This window comes from Gaeumannomyces tritici (assembly GCF_000145635.1).
Source record: "Gaeumannomyces tritici R3-111a-1 unplaced genomic scaffold supercont2.4, whole genome shotgun sequence".
In the NCBI taxonomy this organism is placed as follows: domain Eukaryota; kingdom Fungi; phylum Ascomycota; class Sordariomycetes; order Magnaporthales; family Magnaporthaceae; genus Gaeumannomyces; species Gaeumannomyces tritici.
This window is the reverse complement of record NW_008804548.1, coordinates 1124365-1144397: the sequence shown is the minus strand read 5'-3', so window position 1 is coordinate 1144397 and position 20033 is coordinate 1124365. Positions and strand designations below refer to the sequence as shown.

Below are 20033 nucleotides of genomic sequence, written 5' to 3'. Positions count from 1 at the left end.
TTGTGGAAATGGGATTCGATATGGATTCCGATGGTTCCGTCACGAAAAGCCACCAAACAGCCAAAAGAGAGATAGACCCAGGAGGACGACTGGAAGGAGCACAGCTGGAATGGCTTGCCACGGTGACGGGGTAAAAAAGAAGTCGTGGGTCGCGTGCCTGATCCGTGGGAGGTGGGCACTAGAAAGCTTGTTTGCCTTTTGCCTCCCTAGAGCCGGTCGATCATGCCAAGCGTGCAAGGTAAGGTGGATTCGGACCCATGGTCGTTGTTTGCTAGAAACATGGCGCGTGCAACAGTAGGCTAGGCAGCGACGTCGACAAGTCAAAACATGCAACCTATCGATCAACACATGCAATTCAGCCTGGTTTTAATCAAGGCTCGACGACTGCCCCGGGCTCGGGACGAAGAAAAATATCAAGGAGCGCAACAGACAACTTGACGCTGTGCGGATTTGATTGCGGGCATCGAAACGAGGCGACCGGACCGACAAACCCCCGACGCCAGCGACAAAGCGGCAGCGTCCTGACTCGCGCCTCACACCAGGCGCTACCCCTCGGCCAACGACGAAGCCGCGGCGAGCGCGTGCCCACGTTTCGGAAAGCCAGGCGCCACATTCCCGCTTTACGAGGAGCCCCGAATCGATGGTGAGGAGCGCAAGGAGAGAGATGGATATATGCTCGAAACGCTGTGAGGGGAAGACGTGTATGCACCTGGCTTTGTTGTCGTAAACAGATGTTCGAATAGTCAGGTAAACTATAGTCTCGGCAAACCTACACTCCTGTGAGCAATCCGAAGTCAACTCTCTGGCACTCTCGGCACTCTCTGTCCCGTCTCCGTGATTCCATCGCCCCTCTGGCTCCAAGGTCATCCCCAGGAGCACTAGGCTTCGAGGACAGATTGGCTCCGCGTCGACGACAAGGGGCCTCCCTCCCTCCCTTCCCTCCTCCCACAGCATCTGCATCTCCCCTCATAACAACAACAACAACCCTGGACCTGCGGCTCGCCTAGCCGCTTCCCGGCGTCCAGGTCGGTAGGGACTCGGGCCCCGTCGGCGTCTGGTCCATGACGTCGCGCTGGCGGACGCAGCCGCTCTTGGCCGTGAGCGCCGCCGGGCACGCGACCTGCCTGAAGCTGACGCCCGGGTTGTCGGCCCCGCCGAACCAGTCGAACCGCCAGAGGCAGCCCGCCTTGAGCTTGGCCGGGAAGCTGTTGCAGTCGGCCCGCGACCGCACCCCGCCGTACCGCTCGCCCCAGCCGTTGGAGGGCGCTCCGTATTCTGATGGGTGGTTGTGGTGGTTGCAGTGACGGGTTAGAGAGAGAGCTTTTTGTTTATAGAACTGACTCTGCCCCCTTTCGATCGGGATAATGTGTATTGTCGACTACACGGAGGGGGGCACGAGGAAAACTCTCGACTTACGGTTCGTGCATGCGTTGAATATCCCGACTCCACCTCCAGGGATCTGTTGTTGGTTTTTGACAAAAGCCCGTCAGTCTCGCCCTTGTTTTCACTCCTTTGCTTGTCAGGAGCGCTGAATCCCAAAGACGTACCGCAAGGTCAAAGTGGTTCTGACCGAGATCACCGCCCGTGTTGCTGTTTCGGTTCGCCAGAGTTAGCATCTCGTGAGGCACCCACCCCTTCGGGTCCCCGCGGATATCGAGATCGAGGCCAAGGGAATAACACGGCTTTCTCACGTGGCTTGGACTGGTTTTTTTTTCAACACGGTCGAGTCAGCAAGTACGGGCATTCATCAGGAACCCTGTGTAGGGCGGTTTGAGGAGGAATCCAATCCGGGGGGAAAGTAAGGGTATAAACAAAAGAAAAAAACGCACCTATCATCTTCTTCCCAGACACCGGCCCGCTCGTAAACGTCAGCTCGTAGCACGCGCAGCACCAGTCCGTCTCCTGCTTGCCCGCGATCCGGACGGCCCTGCTTGCAAGTCAGAAATCCCTTCCCTTCTTGTCACTGGATGCTACTCTCCCCCTCCCTCTTCAGCCCGCGGCATGGACTCACGCAAAGCCAAACGAGTGCGTCGCGTTGGTGGCAAACGGCTCCTGGCTAGAGCACATGAAGGCGTTGCCGCCGCTGTCGCAGCCGGAACCTAGGTTTTTTTTTCCCCTCATGGTTAGTAGATCATATCTTTGTTTTTGCCCTCTTGTCAAGCTCGCCGGGGAACCCTCCACGACCAACCCCCCACCGCCATCCCCTGGTTGACCTATGATAGCACAGAGAGAGGGTGCGGGCTCACGGGTGTTCCCGCCGTCGCTGAGCGGGCTGTCGCCCCGGTCGCACGTCTGCACCGGGCCCCTGACCAGGTTCCCCTTCTTGGGCCACCCGCACGACGGCTTGCAGCAGTCCCAGTACCTCGTCGTCGCACCGCTGCCCTGCGAGCCCTGTGCTGCTGCTGTTGCTGCCAGGTAGGCCGGCACGATGCCCAGCAGTGCCGCGACGGGAATCTGCATTGTTGGCCCGGGTGCTTTGCTCGAGCCTGTGGGGGGGTATTCGTTTAGTTTTATATCTACCCGGAGACCAAGAGCATGTTAGCTTATGAGACCTGTTTCTCCCTAGTATCCATTGTTCTCCATTCACATCACCACTTCCCAAACACTATGTTTTCCCTTCATGTATTGCTTGGGCTTGGTTCTTCTTTTTGGTCCGTCTGACTTCCGCCAGAGCTGGATTCCTAAAAGGTAACCCGAAAACCGCTGCTGCAGTGGGAGATGAGCCGTCATTGGGGGGATGTTTGGACAACACTTACACGACAGCCTCTGCCAGGACGCGACACGTATAGTAGCAACTGAAAGGCAGCCCGCAGAAAGCAGAGCATAGGGATTATCACATTTATACTGGCTTGCCGCTTCTTATGTAAATCTTCGGGGGACAGAGCCCACGACCCCCCTCCCTACCCGCTCCCACCCACTCGCATCGGAAGTCGACCCTCCTCATGGTGCTTGATTTGCACCACCACCCGCCGTCAACACCCACCCATCTATATCTGACAATATTTACCAACACTATGGCCAGCAGACCTATCAGGGTAAACCAAACCCTATTTACGTCCCGCCCATACCACAGCCAAGCGAGCACGAAAGCTGGAGGTCGCGCAGCCTAGTCCCAGCGGCTCATGGCCGCAATTCCCGAGCAAAGCAAAAACGAAAGAAAAAAGAAGAAAAAAAATAGACACTCCCCGGATTTCTGACGCAGATGACCAGCCGGCCCGCAAAGCAACGCCAGCCTTGGTCCCGTTTACCCCTTTTGGGCGAGGTCGATCAGGGTGGGGTTCTGCCGGCGCCATCGCTGCCGTTTTCCTTTACGGTCCAGCAACCCCGTCCATGCCGAGCCTGAGCTCCCCGTGTGTGGGGGGTGGAAAGGCCGCCCGAATTACCCAGATGAATTACCCGGACGAGTCGGTCTTGATTTGAGTATTTTCTTTTTTATTCTCCTTGCTCGTCATCCTCCATTCCCAACCCCCGACTCTTGTCCCAAGAAAAGATGGCCAGCCGAGGTGGCACCACCAAGTGAATAAGGCCTTGCAAGGGGCCTGGGCAGAGCACGTTTCTGCCGGGAGCGAGGGCTGGGTATCCGGCCGCCTCGGTTCAATCCCCAAGGGTTAGGAAACGATTCTCTCGAGATAGTGTCATCATCTTCCAGGGTGCGCCCTCTCCGGCACAGTCGGCAGCCGGCAGTCGGCCAGATAGCCCGTGGAGGAAACATGCCTCCAGCTCATGACTACCGGGGCTGATCCTGTTGATGATGGAGAATGGGGTAAGCTAACTGTAGTAGAGCACCCTACCACTCAGCCGGGAAAACAAGAATGTCTCTTCACTTTTGCATAATCCTAGCACTCCATGATGCCTGGGTATCCCTCCTTCTCTCATTGTGCACGGCCACCTTCTGACGACAGCCCATTACGCGTGCCTTTGCATAGTCTCGTGGCATGTGCTATCGCTTCTCCCATCTTATCAGCCAGACCTGCTTCCGATGTCGTTGAATTGCCTATTTCCCCGTAAACAGGCACCAAGCGATGCTAGCATCTACTCATCGTCTTTCCCCGCCCAGAAGGAGCTTAGTGGTATATCAAGCCCCCAAGTCGCGCTTTTAGTCCTCCCACTGATGAGCTCGTGTACCTGCCAAATGCCAGAGACTGAAGATGCCATGTCGCAACGGCTTTAGTCAAGGCTCTAGTAGCCACGGTCACGGTCCTCTTCAGCCCAACGGCTCGTCTCCCTGGCCACACCCTCAATGAAGTCCCCAAAACCGCCACCTCCCCTAGACTCCTCCTCGTCCTCCTCCTCGTCCTCCTGCCCTCGGTTGCTCTCATGGCGCCTCTCGGACCGCTCCTCATACCCGCCAGATGTCTCCCGCTGCTCGTACCGGCGGTACTCGCTCCGCTGGCTACCATCGTCGTAGTCTGTCTGGCTGTACTCCGCCTGGCCGTACCTATCGCCCGAGTCGGATCGGCCATATTGCGAATAGGACTGAGTGTTTCCGCCGTCCTCTCGGTCGTAGCTTCTCGACGAGGAAGACGTCTCCTCCTTGTTGAGGCCGCCCAGGAGGTTACCGATGAAGCTGCTGATGCCGCTGCCCTCTCCCGAGTTTCCGGAGTAGTTGGACTGCTGGGATTGATAGGCTGGTATGTTGATTTGGCCCCCTGAGCCTTGCTTCACGATTTCGGAAATTCCCGATGTGACACCGCCGAGGAGAGCGCCGGCCGCAGCGTGAGCGATGCGGTCCTCCATGGTGCCGCCGCCTGTCTCGAAGTTCTTGTGCATACCGAGCGGCTTGCCGCAGCCGTGTCCCGAATCGTGCTGGCCTTCCTTGTGGTTCTGACCATTCTCGACTCCCTCACGCGACAGCTTGCGGCGGTATTCGTCCTTGGCGCCCTCGTCCATGCCATTCCACCACTCTTCGACAGAGCGGAAGATGATGCTTCTGCCTTCCTCCGCTCCGTCTCGTCCCTGATCGCGCTGGGCAGGATGATGAAGCACACCCGAGATGATGCGGTTCATAAGCCGACCGACGTCCATGTTATGGTCGTCCCAAGCCTGCATGATCTGCGGCACCACCCATTCCACGACCTTCTTCGCCGTCTTGCCCGCAACCTCGTTCAGGATGTTTGTGAAGTGATCCTTGGAGAGCATCCTGCGCGGTTGTCAGTTCCGTGCTCGCAAACCAAGCAGACCAAGCCCGAGGCATGACTCCCGGAGGTCACTTACGAATGTGTAGGGTCGGTCGAATTGTCGTCCTCAAACACGATATGTTGCTCGTTCTTGCTGCTCTCGATAATCTCGGAGGAGCCCGTCTTGAGCTCGTTCTTGATCTGCCGGATAATCGGTAGAACAAAGGGCGCGATTTGAGTAAACACCCACTGTCATTATGCCAATAGTTAGCCACATACGTCAAGGGCCCGGTGGCCAGTGTCGTAGCTAAGGATTCCGGTAAGATAGTGTAGCAACGGACCATGGACATCTGCTCCTGGAACTGCTCGAGGATCTGAGGCAGAATGGGGATATTCTCAAGCGCCTGCGAGATGTTCTGGAAAATCTCGTCGTGGAACTCGATGACGGGCATGATCTGTCCAAAGACCTGCTGCACCTGCCGGGTGAACTCCTCTGGCTCACGCGGCGAGACGTTCATCTGTTCCATCTGAGCGGCAGCGTTGTTCTCCTGGATCTCATCGAGCCTATCCTTCTTGTCCCCGCCGATGAGGCCGGGAGGAAGTTTGTCAAGGAGATCCTTGAGGCCACTGTTGTCATTTCGCTTGTTGTTGTCAAGGGTCGCTTCGAGCTCCTGGATCTCGTTTTGGGTGAGCTTGTCCGACACTGGCAAGGGGATTAGCATTTCCACGTGGAAGCCGGCAGCCAGGTAGAATCAAAAAGGGGCGCTAACCTTCTCCTGTCACCGAGTGCAGAAAGTCAACCCCACCAAAGGTGCCCGTGACAGCAGGGTACACAGAGTGCCGGGCACCAGGAATCCGGAGCTGAGTGTTACGGCCAACGTGCGGAAACACATCCCTCTCACCCATCTCAATCAGAGCGAGCTCCGCATAGTTGGAATGGGCGAAGTAGTCTATCCCATCCCCGCCGGTCAAAGGTCAGTTCAAGAGCCTTCACTTTGTTGCAACGGGGGCTTGTGTCAACCCACCTTCTAGGCAGTGAAGGCCAGTGCCGAGCAGCCGTAGGGCCTCGTAGAGCTCGGCCTTGTTCCGGTTGCGTCCGTACGAGCGCCCAAGCTCGATGCACCTGCCGAACAGATTCCTCACGTGCTGGGCGCTGGTCATAATCCCAGCCCTCTCGTTGGCGATGTAGTTCTTTAAGCCCGTCTCCTCATCAACAGCCAGCTCGACGCTCTCGTCTACGGGGCCACGAAGCCGGCGGTCGTACCGGGTGGCATCCTGGTTATCGGCATAGTTCTTGGGGTTGTCGATGTCTGATACCGGAAAGGGGATCTGGTCAGTACTTCATAGTGACGTGGGGGATATCTGGGAGATGTGCGATGGGGTACGGAAGAAGCTTACGATCCTCAGGGCGGTAGCAGCCAAGACGGTCGGCCGTGACTTCGAACTCGCGCGAGCCGTATCCGAAGGTCAGGAAACCCAGGACGCACAAGAGGAGGCGAATAGCCTCGGCCGAGACATTCTTGACGGTTCCGACATCGATGGCCTGGCTGTAGTCGCGGAGCCAGTTGCCGAAATAGACGCGGCTGACGTCAAGCTGGGTATCACCGTGTGTCAGTACAGCTTGCATTCCCTCTTGTCTAGGCGTCGGTGGACAGCGCGCGGGAGTTGAGACTACCAACCTTGCCAAATTTGTTGCCGCCGGCGGCGCTGGCCATGACAAGCTTGAGAAGAGCATCCTCGATATCTCCGTGGCGCCCTAGAAAACAAATATCCCCTGTCAGATCCATCGCCCACTACGTAGCAAGGCGGCCCGGCGAGAGGTGGATATATCTCACAGTTCTGGCCCTCAATCTTGGAGATGCTCGCGATGTTCCCCGCGCCGAAGGCAGCTACACCCGGCGCAAAGGCGAAGAGGAGGAGGATCCCCACGATCAGGGGGCTATGGTTGGCAAACGCCATGGCTGGGCGGTATCGTAAGGACTAGCTAAGCTTGGGGCGTCAGTTGGCAGCTATGGCCTTGGTCTGGTTAGACAGTAGTTGATGGGCGAAGAAAAGTTGTGGTGACAAGCTCAATTTGGAGAGCAGCGGCAATGGCAATGGCAGGCGCAATGCAGCCGAGGGCGGAAGTGAGGAGGAACAGATGGAGAGGTGGCGAGGGGACAGAGGAGAGGGGCAGGATTTAAAGCAAACACCAATTCCAGCCGCTACCTGGCCAGCCCGTGTTGGAACCAAGTAAGAACCAAGTAAGGGGGAGCTCCGGCCTGGTAAAATCCCCACAAACCGGAAACCAGACAGCCATTCCTTGGACGATCCGACGTCACCTCGGTCACCCCAGGAGACAACGGACGGCAGCCCGTCTGTGTGCTTGACTGTCACGCATTGAGGGCAAAACCAAGGAATGCAACACGAAGGTACTGATGCCCCCTCTGTCCACGCTCGCCTGGACCTCCCAAGCTTGGCGGGGCAGCAGAGACAGCATGCATGTGCCGTCCGTCTCTCAGCTGGCGGCCGCCGGTCAGGATTTCTCTGCCTTTAAAACAAGCGGACCTTCACAAGCGACGCCGGGAGGCATCCAGCCTCTACCATCTGGTCCAGGGCATGTGCCGGCGGCACCTAGAGGCCCACCTCCTCGCCACCTTTACCGACAGGAAGCTATATCCCGTCCAGACCAAGCACCCACAGCTGTCGGTCTAGCCTCCTCCTTTTTATCAACCGAATCGCCAAGAAACGTCACCAACGGAGAAACGCTTTTAATATGGAGAAAGAAGCAGGCACGCAGAGAAAACGTCAGCTCGGCTCTTCCTCCACTGGGTCAAGTCGGTGGGAGAGGCATGGAGCTTTCCAATTGGAACGTCCTGGGGGGATTGAGGGGTCCGCCAGCAGACAGCTCCAAGAGGGGCTGCTGTGAGGGGCATTCCCGCTGGCGGGTTTCAAGGTGGGGTCGCACGATGCCAAACCGACCCCTGTTCAGTCCAGGCGCCACTAAGGATCCCGTCGCAAAAAAAAAAAAAACACAACAAAACACACGAGGTCGCCACTCGCATGCTGTATCAAGCGCGCGAACTGCCGCCAGCCAATGGCACCGCGGAAGCGCGCGACCCTGGTCGGCGGACCCGGCTGGTCGCTGATTTGCGTCTGTCCCAAGCTCCAAGCTCCCAAGGCCTACCCCGCCGCCGTTTGTTGACGTTTCTTGTCGCGCGACGCCCAAACCCACCGCCACGCGCGCTCGCGCACGCTGCCCGACTATTCGAGCCCGATGCAGCAATGCCGGCGCGTTTGCTTTTACGAGCATGCCTTTCAAACAACTTTGAGTGGCCGGCTGGCATAGGAGCCCGTTTTTCACTCTGCAGAATCCGGCGCGCTGAGTCCTCATCGAGACATCTATGGCGCATGAGATGGCTTGCCCTTGCTGCTCCTGGCATGCATTCACCTGAACTAGCTGTGCATTGCCGTGTTGGGCTACTTCGTATCAAGACGTGTGCAGGGAGGAAGCAAAGGAAAGTGATGTGAAATAGGGCAGAGAAACAACAGGAAAGGATGGATGGGACGAGGAAAGGACATATCTACCTAGGTATCCATATACATAGGACGCGAACGCGGTAATCCATCGGCACATGCAGCTTCCATTTGTATTGAGCACAATGAAACCTGCTGTGCGGCCCCCTGTCCCTGCACGTTTATCGCATCAGTGCTCAAAACTCGGAGGCGCAACAGCTGGGACGCTTTACAACACCGCTGCGGCAAGGGGACGCTGTGACATGAGCGGGACGCTCGAGGAAGGCTGCGGTTTAGCGAGGTCGCGCGCCGTTGATGCGCTGCTATATCCTTGTTTTGCCGCCTCTGGTAGGCCATCTTGGCTGCACATGGGCGTCCTACTCAGAGTATAACTGGATACTAGTAGTATAGCTAGATACGGCTAGGAGAGGCAAAGAGCCCGACCAGCCCACGCACGCAGCACAGGTGACACACCAGCCTCCCCCCGAGATGGGCGCCCACCCGTCGGTCACAAAACCTTTAGCAGTACCCAAGTCTTCTGGCGCGAAGGCGAGCCGAAGGGTCGCAGTCCGTCGACGCACGAGCGTCGATGGTTCCGCCTGTCACATACTGTAGCGAGGGGCGGCGGAGGTTCTGAACGGTCCCCCCCTAATCCTCCCACCTCAAGCGTGGTTCGTCTTTTGCATGAGCGAAGCGCACGCTGCCTACTACATATCCGGATTAGGGGATGTAGCAGCACAACATTCTGAACGCTCGTCTTCGCGTGCCTAGCGCGGGGAGGAAAAGTATCCTCATACTCATACGATCTAATCAAAGCGAGCTAGAGGTAGTTAGCTGCAGCGACGTTCCTTGGCAGCGTGCACATTTTTGGACGGACGCAGCAAATTGGCCGATAGAAAAGAAGAAAAAAAAAAAACGCGCCAAAAGATTGTCCGCCAGGGATCAATGTGGAAAAGGGTGAGGTGATTGGGAACCGAAACCCGCCGCAAAATTCTGGGGTAGCGGGCGGACTCGGGGCGGCTGTTCGCACAATCAGCACGTTGAGCATGCTGTGGGCTGCATGGGGGGTGCAGATTCTGGTCTGGCTGCTGGGGCGCGACCCTCGATGCCCCCCAGTAGCCGCCAGGCGCAGTCGCCTGTGCTCGTGTCTTTCATGTTCCAGTCTGCCATTGACTGGAGTCCACTTTGCTGCATGTCCGCTGTTGCTACCCCCCGGGCTAATGACTTGTGCGCTGGCAGTCGGGTCCGCCCGCTCAAATCACAGCACGCAATCGCAGAGCCCAAGGCCCCAGTGCCGGCCAATCGAGCAGCCACATCAATAGACGGGGGCCTGCACTTTCCGCTGGAGCACCAGAAAACCCTGCAGCTGATTCTGGCAAATACGCTGGGCAAATGCAGGCCGAGCTGCTCTGCTGCTGCTGCATGTTCGCAGTGAATTTTTCCTTTTTTATTTTTTTATTTTTATGTTCTGCTTTTGACCACCTGCATCAACATTTCCCCTTCCCGCGTGAACTAAACTCTCGAAATTTTCTAGCACCCAACGCCATATTCCTTGAAAAGCATGGAGAGAAAATTTGGCCTTTAAAAACAACCGGGCTGCCCTCTCCTTGAGCTAGTTGAGCCCCTTCGCACTTTTCTTTTTCTTTTTCTTTTTCGCTTTCTTGTTTCTGCCCTTTCTTCCGAGTGTCGTGCTGGGCGCCTTGATCCTGCGACTCGATTCGCAGCCCAATAGTCGTCAAGCTAGACTGACAGCTCAGCCGTGGCGGCGGACGCGATATGCTGCTTGTAGGGGGCCAGTGCCTTTTCTACAGCACCGTCGTGGCCACAGTACCGTTCCACAATGGACTGGGAGCAACCGGTGAACAGGGCCGGGTCGAGCATCGCGTCGAGCTCGGCATGAACGGGCGCAAAGTAAGCCGTGTCGCGGATGCGCTCGATCAGGTCATTGGCCTTGCCCTCCATCTTGACCGCGTGTGAAGCCTGGTGCGACAGCACGCGGATCTCCTCGTGCGCCTCCTGCCTCGAAGCGCCCTTGGCTACTAGCTTCATAATGATGTTCTCAGTCGCCATGAAGGGGAGCTCCTGCATCACACGACTGCGGATGGTGGCTGGGTACACGACCAGGCCGTCCGTCACGTTGTCGAGCGAGATCAGTATTGCGTCCGCGAGCAAGAACATCTCGGGAATGTCGATGCGCCTGATGGCCGAGTCGTCGAGCGTGCGTTCCATCATCCTGCCCATCTCTCGCGTCAGCAAAGAGCAAAGTGCCCCCAGCACAGACGGCATCAGGATGCGCGGGGGTAGGGAAGGGGGCCCAAGTTAGACTCACTGGACCTCAAATGTCTTGGTGAAGTTGGCGTTGAGGGTCGACAGCTTGCGGCCAAGACTGGTTATGCGCTCGCTACGCATGGGGTTACGCTTGTAGGCCATGGCGGATGAGCCGATCTGGCCGGCCTCAAAGGGCTCCTCGATCTCCTTCCAGTTGGCCAGGTGGCGGATGTCGAGGCTGATGCGCTCGGCCGTGGCACCAAAGGCCGAAAGCGCGTTGGCTATGCGCAGGTCGACCTTGCGGGTGTACGTCTGCGTCGAGATGTCATAGACGCCACCGAAGCCCAGCTTTCCACACAGGATGTCGTTGAGCTTGTTCACCTTGACCTCGTCACCCTCGAACAGCTCCATGAACGAGGCCTTGGTGCCCGTGGTTCCCTGGATGCCGCGCAGGCGGAGGTTGGCGAGAACATGCTCGATGTCCTCGAGGTCCATCACGAGCTCCTGGATCCACTGGCACGCGCGCTTGCCCACCGTGATAAGCTGGGCCGGCTGGAGGTGGGTGAAGCCAAGGGTCGGGACGTCCTTGTACTTGAGGGCAAATTTCTGCAGGTTGCTGACAACCTTGGCGAGCTTGGGCAGGAGCAGTTCCAGGCCCTTCTTGATAAAGATCAGCTCGGCATTGTCGGTGACATAGCAGGACGTCGCGCCGAGATGGATGATGCCAGCTGCGTTGGGAGCCTCTTTCCCGTAAGCCTGCTCACTGGTCAGCCCGCATTCAGTTTACCTCTAGAATGCTATCAGTGTAGCATCAGATGGCCGCGGGGGTGGGCAAGGTTTCACATACGTGGACGTTGGCCATGACATCGTGGCGTCGGATCTTCTCTTCGACCTATCGACAGGTGAGCTATTTGCGCCTGTGCGGCAAAGCCCGGCCTGACTATCACAACAAGAGGAAATGGGCTAGGGAGACATACGCGAATGACCTCGAAAGCCTCATCGCTCACGTAGGCGTTGGCCTTGAGCTCGGCGATTTTCTCAGCTGTGACCTAGTCTTCAGTTAGCATCCAAGTCGGCCTCACCCGAGTTGAGACTTGAAGTTCACTCACCTGAGGCAGGCCCAGTTCGTGCTCGGCCTCGGCAAGGTGCTGCTTTATGTCAGTGTGGAGCCACTTCCAGTCTACAAGAGATACACGGCAAAGAGTAGAGTTGTGTATTTACGATCCAGAGCTGCCTCCAGGTGTTGGCGCGACTCCGAGGGGAGAACAGCTGGAGCATTTCCTTGCCTAGGTACAGAGGTATTAGTCGTGCCGATTCGCGGGGCGAACGGGATCGCTGTGACCTACTGGCATAGCGCATGCCCAGCGGCGTCTGGTACTGGTCGTAGTTTGCCATGTTGGATGGGGACTTGGGTCTTGGAGGTGTCGAAATAGATCGGGTGTCTGAGAGCGAAAGATCCTTGTCCGGGAGGATAGCGATCAGTTATCTATTCAAATGCCTGGGAGATAGGTTGGTAGGCAGCGCAGTTAAACCATCTGATGCTAGTGGCCCGCCTCCGCTGTGCCGGCCATATCAGATTTATTCTGCCGGCGTTTTGCGGCGTTTTGCGGGTGGGGTGGAGGGGTTGAAAAGGCTTGCACGGCTGGAGCTGCAGTTTAGGGCAGGCGGTGATTGGCCAATTCGGCGGAGCGGGCTGCGAACTCGGGACGTCGCGGGTGACTGACTGGGTCCAGGTCCAGGGCAGTCAGTCAGTCACCTCATTCAGGCACGACCATGAGCTGAAGCTCAATCCAGCATTTGGGCACAACTGAGAGCGGGCAAGAACAGTCTCGTGAATATGTACCTCGAGCTGTGCTGTCACTTCCCCTAATTGGACTACCTCAACAGCGCGTAGTGCACTCAATTGTTTAACGTATCCATGAGTGCCTGATGTGTGTCTGATTGTCTCAGCTTTGCAAAGTTTGATCTAGCGTATTTGGCTGGCTGGGTGGGAGCTACGGGTTATGTGTGTGTGCTGTGTTAAACATAATCACTGTACCGTGCTGTCCAGGGCTGTAAAATCCAGTCAATCGTTGCACGCTCAATGTTTGCTGTGGTCAGCGCGCGAACGCCTTAGCCTTGCGTCTCTGCGCCGTCGGGCGCATTGGAAGCTCGCCTGGAGCTGCCGCTGGTGCTGGCTGCTTTGGAAGGGGAAGGTGGGATCCATTGATAAAGCGTGAAGTCCTCAATTCGCTGCAGGGCTGCCCTGGTGCAGCAGTGCTTGCCTGCTGTGATGTCGCGTCTGCCCGGTGCTATTTGCCGCACGCAATGTTATTCCCTCGCCCAATCTGGAGTGCGCCTGGGAGGAAGGCCCATCGGTGCAATGTAATTGGCAGGCACCCAGGCTGACTGGGGGGTGTCTCTAAGCCCGCCCAGGCTGATTTCGCGCCTGCTGCTTCGCCCCCCAGCTGTCGCACACGCACACCCCGGCACCGCAGCTCACATGCGACGGGCCATTTTTGCCCCAGCTCGAAACGGACGCCTGAAATCCACCAGAGCTTGGGCGGGAGGTACCTGAAGATGCCTCTGCCGCGACCTCACTTCGCGCTGGCCCGCGGGTAGTCCCAGAACAGAACCAGCGACTGAGGGCGGTGCGGCAAGACTACAACAGGGCAGAATCTACGACTTTTGCAGCGCAAACCGATTCTTAGCGGCCGGAACTGCTGCAATTCGGTACAGAGTGCACAGCTCGCCGGGAGCGCGATCATCGAGCAGCAAAGGCCACGACGACAGAAAATAGGACGCGACCGCGTGATTTGGAGACGAAGAGGTATTGCTGCTGCTCCAGGGCAGTATCCGTCTCAGGCCTAGGTTGGGGGCAGGAGCCCACCATGCCAGGAAGGTCGGTCGGGCTTGGGTGGGTGGTGGTTGTTACTGGGCTTTTGAGCGCGCTCCAGCTGGGCGGGGACAGTGGAGGGGTGCGGGCATAGGCAGCGGGCGCCCACACGGGTCGAACATCAAAATTCAGATGGGTTGCTGATTTTGGCCTCGGGTTGTGCCAGGCCCCAGCAGGTTTGAATTTTTTTTCCTACCGCACCCACACCCGCACACCCACTGCAGGCTCTGAGTGATCTGGAAGGCTGGGCCACTAAAAATTCCGCTTTAACTCCAGCACTCCCCCCAGAAAAATTCCCTCGCGTCTCCCACTTTCTTGATCCCAATAGCCTCACCAAATTCCCCTCAGCATTCTATTCTTTCAGCGCCCGCCCGCTGTAGGCAAGCCAGCCCGAGCACCAGCGCAAATCCACCAGCGTGCAATCGAACAATTTGATCAACACCAACGCCGCGCTGAATTAATTTCGGCACGACTGAACCCCAGCGTCGCTAGCATCTGCTACCGAGCCGTCCCAACACCCACAAACCACCACCCCGCGGATTCCAGGCATCTCGCCCAGCAGCATCAATGGCGCGCCCTCCCAAGAACAAGGCCCCAGTGGTTGAAAACGTAGTTGCAAGCAGCTCGATGCCTCCTCCGCCCCGCCAAATCGACGTCGAGGGTTTCGTGCGTGTCCGCGACTCTGGTTAGTACTTATCGCCCACCGCGCGCTGCGCTGTCCTCGGCCCATGTCCCGCCGCCATCGCCCATCTCTCCTCCCTCTGCACCGATCCCATTTCCCCGCCGCGCCCTCTTCCCAAAGTCTGCCACTGCCTCCCCCACAACACCCGTGCCCTAGAAAAGAGGCCACCATGTCCCCCAAACAGCCTGCGCGTTCTTGTGCATGACAACAACGCGCCAGGCTGGGGCATAGGCCCATAAGGCTAGCACCACCACCCACATGCATATTATCTCCCAACACGCTCTCCGCGCCGACCCGTCATGTCCGCGTCTGTCACAGCACCCCAAACACCCGCTACAGACAAATGCCACATTTCTCTCAGTGGAAATGGGCAATACAAATGCCCATCTGTCTGTCACGTCATGTGACTTTTCCTTTGGGGAGGGAAGGGGTTCTCCGCAAAGCCATGGCCTACCTAACCTCATCGCGAGGTTTTGTTTACATGCTGTCGGATCAGGCAAAGCTGCCAGGAGATGACCAGGGCATCTTCAACCACATTGCTTTACGCACTACTCTCGACTGCCATCGTCTGGATACCGCTTCAAAAGTGATTTATATACTAACAAAGCACCAAACAGTTTACTCGAGACTGGTCAGCATCCAGAACCTCCTCCAGCAGTTCTCGGGAGACTACTTGAGACAGACCAATTTGCTGCTTGGTTTCGGCGATGGACCGCTCGACAATGCTGTCGAGTTCGGAGGGCTCGAGGGCATGGTGAACCTCCTCCCTGCTACTGGCCTCGTGCCCATGCCGGCCGAGGAGCCTAAGAAGGAGCGCAAGAAGCGCCACCATGACCCCAACGCCCCTAAAAGGCCCCTGACCCCCTACTTCCTGTACATGCAGACTGCCAGGCCCATCATCGCCGCCGACCTAGGCTCGGACGCGGCCAAGGGCGCTGTGCAGGAGGAGGGCCAGCGCCGGTGGGGCACCATGTCCCAGGCCGAGAAGGCCGGCTGGGACCAGGCCTACCAGTACAACCTGCGCCTGTACAACGCACGGGTGCACTCTTACAAGCACGGAAACCCCGGCGCCAAGGAGATGTCGGACGAGGACGCTCAGCAGTACGCTGAGCAGCACAGCATCCCTATGCCTACCGGCAAGGACGTGGCCGCCGCCGTCGTTGAGGTCGGCAACGACCAGGACGCCATCGCGCAGCAGCTTCAGGGCGCCGTCGTGGACGAGCCCGAAGAGGAGGAGGAGGAGGAGGCCGCGCCCGAGAGCCCGCCCGTGGCTAAGACCCCCAAGTCGACCAAGAAGGGCGCGGCCGGCAAGCGTAAGAGCGCGGCCGCCTCGACCCCCGCCGAGCCTCCCACGCCTGCACCAAGCGAGAGCACAACCAAGAAGCGCAAGCGGCAGTCCAAGGCCGCCGAGGAGAAGCCCGAGCCCGAACCCAAGAAGTCGGGCCGCACCAAGAAGGCCAAGTCAGGCTAGGCGGCTGATGCTGAGCTTGAGAACATTGATCCTGCTCTTCTCGATGAATGAGGAGGTCATGGAACACAACACATCACACAAAAAAAAACACAAGCAAACAAGGCAAAGCCAGTCGAATTCTTATGATACCAGTTGCGCGCGCGCGAGCCTCTTCTTGCCCACGCTGCGTTCTCCTTCCCGGTTATTTTTTTTTTTTATGGCGGCGGCTTTGGTTATCTACTAGACTCACGCTCCCTCGGCAACTCAAGTCACCTTCCTGCGGATTCCTTGGGCGCTCTGGTGTTTCGGCGTCAACTTTTCTGAGGGGGCAACAGGGATTTGGGGCCAGGGGGGGCTGAGGAGGGGCTGATCTGCCGGGAATATCTACTTTTCCTACAGGGCGGTTTTCTGTTTGTTTTTTTTCCTCTTCTCTCTACCTTGTCTTTCTTGAGACCTTGTTCTTAAACGTACTGTATGAAACATCATGACGGCTGTGTCGGACAGCAAATTTTATACTGGTGGGACGAGTTTTTATATACCGACTGGATGGAGGAGCAGGCCTGCGGAGGCCGTTGGGGCTCAGTCGGTTTCTGGAGACGGACGAGGGGGGAACTCGGGTCCGTCGAAAGTATTCGGCCATCAACAAAACACTGTTATCATATCTACCCGGTCGCGGAGAAGGAAGCATCTGGAAGTGAGCCTGCGATGGAAATTATGCGCTTCTTGTTCAAAAAATCACTATTAGTACTTTAAGAGGCACCCGCGCCCATGTGACCGAGAATATGTCGTCCTTTGTATTTCCCAACACAGCTGGCCCGAGCCAGCAAACCCCAACTTGTAAACACGAACAAGAAGAATAAAATAAAATAAAACATCAAGGGAGAAGGGAAAAAAAAGAGAAAAATCTAGTAGACGTAAAACTGCTGCGTCAGTGGCAGCTCGGTGCTGGGCTCGGCGGCGCACACGACGCCGTCGGCCTCGACTCGGTACGACTCCGGGTCGACGCGCATGGCGGGCATGGCGTCGTTGAAGCGCATGTCGCGCTTGGAGACGGACCTGCAGCCCCTCACGGGCTCGACGCGCTTGCGGAGGCCGTAGCTCTGCGCGATGCCGTGCTCGACCGAGGCGGCGCTCACAAAGAGGACCGAGGACTCGGGCACGCGGGGCGCAAACATGCGGCGGGCGACGACAGGCTGGATGGTGGGGATGGAGCCGTTGGGGTCGCCCATCATGGCGCAGGCGACGAGCCCGGACTTGAGCACCAGGTTCGGCTTGGTGCCGAACCAGGCCGGGTCCCAGACCACCAGGTCGGCCAGGCGGCCCGGCTCGACGCTGCCGACGAGGTGGGACATGCCCTGGGCCAGCGCCGGGTTGATGGTGTACTTTGACACGTAGCGCTTGGCGCGGAAGTTGTCGGCGCCCGTGCCGGCGTCCTCGGGCAAGGGGCCGCGCTGGAGCCTGTTCTTGTGGGCCGTGTTCCAGGTGCGGAGGATCACCTCGCCCGGGCGGCCCATAGCCTGCGAGTCGGAGCTCATCATGGAGATGGCGCCCAGGTCGTGCAGCACGTCCTCGGCCGCGATGGTTTCGGCGCGGATGCGGGACTCGGCAAAGGCCACGTCCTCGGGTATGTCGCGCGACAGGTGGTGGCAGACCATGAGCATGTCGAGGTGCTCGTCGAGCGTGTTGCGCGTGAAGGGCCGCGTCGGGTTGGTGCTGGACGGGAGCACGTGCGGGTGCTCGACGACCGAGATGATGTCGGGCGCGTGGCCGCCGCCGGCGCCCTCGGTGTGGTACGTGTGGATGGTGCGGCCCTTGAAGGCGGCGATGGTGCTCTCGACGAAGCCCGACTCGTTGAGCGTGTCGGTGTGGATCATGCACTGCACGTCGTACTCGTCGCACACGGAAAGGCAGGCGTCGATAGCAGCCGGCGTCGAGCCCCAGTCCTCGTGCAGCTTGAGGCCGCACGCGCCCGCCAGGACCATCTCGCGCAGCCCCACGGTGCCGCTGTCGTTGCCCTTGCCCGTGATGCCGACGTTGAGGGGCAGCGAGTCACAGGCCTGCAGCATCTGGCGCATGTAGTGCTTACCGGGGGTGCACGTCGTCGCGTTGGTGCCAGCACTTTTTGCCGCAGCAACGGTGGAGAGGGTCAGCAAGGAGGAAGAGGCGCGGGAGATGGGGGGGTATGAGAAGGGCAAGAAAGCACATACGTGGGTCCGGTCCCGCCGCCCAGGTACGTCGTGATACCGGCGGCGAGAGACTCGTCGGCCTGCTGCGGGCAGATGAAGTGGATGTGCGTGTCGATGCCACCGGCCGTGATGATCTTGCCCTCGCCGGCGATGACGTCGGTGCAGCTGCCGACGACCATGCCCGGCGTGACGCCGTCCATAACGTCCGGGTTCCCGGCCTTACCGATGGCGGAGATCATACCCTTCTTGACGCCGATGTCGGCCTTGTAGATGCCGGACCAGTCGAGTATGAGGGCGTTGGTGATGACCAGGTCCAGCGACTCGTCGTCGGACCTGCCCGAGGCCTGGCCCATGCCCTCGCGCAGCGTCTTGCCGCCGCCGAACTTGCACTCGTCGCCGTACACGGTCAGGTCGCGCTCGACCTGGATCCAGAGGTCGGTGCTGCCCAGCCGGACGCGGTCGCCCGTGGTGGGGCCGAACATGGTGGCGTAGGAGGCGCGGTCGATGGTGAAGCCGGGCACGTCCAGGCCGGCGACGCCGAGGCCGGGGCCCGCCGAGGGGGCGTGGGCGAACCCCTCGCGCTGCAGCAGGGCGACGAGCTCGTCAACGCGCGAGCGGTCGACGACGCCGCTGGCGAGGTTGTTGCCGCCGCGGATGACCCTGCTGCCGCCGATCTCGACGAGCGTGACGGTCCTGGCGTCGCCCGGCTCGAAGCGCACCGAGGTGCCGGCGGCGATGTCGAGGCGGAAGCCGTAGGCGGCGGCGCGGTCGAACTCGAGCTGGGCGTTGGTCTCGACGAAGTGGTAGTGGCTGCCGACCTGGATGGGGCGGTCGCCGCGGCTGACGACGCGCAGGCGCACGCGGCGGCGGCCCTTGTTCAGCACGATGGCGTCGTCGGCGGGCACGGCGGAGCGGACGACGACGACGGCGCCGGGCCTCCGGCCCGTCTCGAACTCGGCCGGGTTGGCGACGGGGAACAGGGTCTGGTCGGGCAGCGGCAGGAAGGAGCCGTACAGGGCGCGGGCCAGGTCGCCGTCCTCGGTGCTGATGGGGTTGTGGACTGTGACGAGGTAGGTGCCGCTGGGGAAGGTGCCCTCGACCATGATCTCGTGCAGGGTGGCGCACACCGAGGGCAGCACGTGGCGGCGGCCCAGCATGGTGGCGCCCAGGGCCATCAGGTCGGCGACGGTATGGCGGCCATCGCGGATCAGCTCCTGCAAGTTGTTGGCGATCAGGGCCGTGGCCTCGCTATGGTTGAGCTTGACGCCCCGTGCCAGGCGGCGCTGGGCCAGGAGACCCAGCTGGGAGATGGCGAGCTTGTCAAGCTGCAGGCCCGAAGCGGGCCCTCGTCAGTCAATGCGCCCAATGGCAGGGGCGACACACAGTTGAGCTCTAGGTCGTTTGGGTCGGACTGACCTCTTTGGGAACGAGATGCATCTTGGAGAGGGAAGCTGCAGGCCGGGACGTTCCTTCTCCTTGGTCAATCCACGAGCAGACGAGAGAGAGACACGAAGCAGATCAAGCCTCGGCCCAGAACCCAAGCCAACAACTGGAAACGGGTCGCTAAGTCCACCTCGGGATGGGCGACGGGAAAATTATGACCGAGCAAAACCCCCAGAGCTGGCCCCGACTCGAGCTCTTATCTTGCATGCGAGATACCAATCCGCCCGTCAATGCTATAACGGAACCGGCCCGACGGCTGACCAGGCAGCTCGCCCGTCTCTACCCGCAACTAGGAAGGAGTGTGCAGTACCATATGCAGTACCATATGCACGCTGCCTACCAACCTGGGCAAAGTAAAGAACTCAAGCCTGTCGCCGAGCCGCCCGCGTGCCACCCACCCCAAGCGCCTCCATCCGCTACCCTTGCGAGGCCCGCCGCGCACGCGAGCAAGCAGACTGGCAGCACCGAAAGCCCTGTCTCAATCCGGCTAGCCGGTGATCGACCCTTGTGTCCCAGC

At 59.1% G+C, this 20033-nt stretch overlaps 6 protein-coding genes across 6 annotated transcripts; 2 read left to right on the top strand and 4 right to left on the bottom strand.

The window, feature by feature from the left end:
- Positions 1-109: 109 nt before the first annotated feature.
- Positions 110-690, top strand: GGTG_07809 (hypothetical protein; the record flags this gene model as incomplete). Its single annotated transcript, XM_009225636.1, has 3 exons — positions 110-130; positions 183-238; positions 543-690. 3 exons carry the CDS (start codon positions 110-112, stop codon positions 688-690), a joined length of 225 nt encoding a protein of 74 aa, XP_009223900.1.
- A 313-nt stretch (positions 691-1003) lies between these two features.
- On the bottom strand, positions 1004-2460 carry GGTG_07808 (endoglucanase; the record flags this gene model as incomplete). The annotated part of the gene is made up of 6 exons (XM_009225635.1): positions 1004-1275; positions 1417-1459; positions 1548-1590; positions 1826-1927; positions 2012-2099; positions 2247-2460. 6 exons carry the CDS (start codon positions 2458-2460, stop codon positions 1004-1006), a joined length of 762 nt encoding a protein of 253 aa, XP_009223899.1.
- Positions 2461-3761: 1301 nt separating this feature from the next.
- GGTG_07807 (hypothetical protein) lies at positions 3762-7684 on the bottom strand. Its single transcript, XM_009225634.1, has 8 exons — positions 6953-7684; positions 6797-6873; positions 6516-6711; positions 6143-6427; positions 5888-6067; positions 5459-5820; positions 5215-5366; positions 3762-5140 (listed from the first exon to the last, which is right to left on the bottom strand). The coding sequence occupies exons 1-8, from the start codon at positions 7074-7076 to the stop codon at positions 4180-4182; spliced, it is 2337 nt and encodes a 778-aa protein (XP_009223898.1). The 5' UTR covers positions 7077-7684; the 3' UTR covers positions 3762-4179.
- Positions 7685-9984: 2300 nt separating this feature from the next.
- GGTG_07806 (adenylosuccinate lyase) lies at positions 9985-12432 on the bottom strand. The gene is made up of 7 exons (XM_009225633.1): positions 12227-12432; positions 12102-12166; positions 11990-12028; positions 11858-11929; positions 11728-11772; positions 10942-11636; positions 9985-10845 (listed from the first exon to the last, which is right to left on the bottom strand). Exons 1-7 carry the CDS (start codon positions 12273-12275, stop codon positions 10353-10355), a joined length of 1458 nt encoding a protein of 485 aa, XP_009223897.1. The 5' UTR covers positions 12276-12432; the 3' UTR covers positions 9985-10352.
- Positions 12433-14023: 1591 nt separating this feature from the next.
- On the top strand, positions 14024-16767 carry GGTG_07805 (high mobility group protein). The gene is made up of 2 exons (XM_009225632.1): positions 14024-14440; positions 15055-16767. Exons 1-2 carry the CDS (start codon positions 14323-14325, stop codon positions 15906-15908), a joined length of 972 nt encoding a protein of 323 aa, XP_009223896.1. The 5' UTR covers positions 14024-14322; the 3' UTR covers positions 15909-16767.
- Positions 16588-19901, bottom strand: GGTG_07804 (urease). Its single transcript, XM_009225631.1, has 3 exons — positions 19490-19901; positions 18095-19398; positions 16588-18005 (listed from the first exon to the last, which is right to left on the bottom strand). The coding sequence occupies exons 1-3, from the start codon at positions 19508-19510 to the stop codon at positions 16793-16795; spliced, it is 2538 nt and encodes an 845-aa protein (XP_009223895.1). The 5' UTR covers positions 19511-19901; the 3' UTR covers positions 16588-16792.
- Positions 19902-20033: the final 132 nt, after the last annotated feature.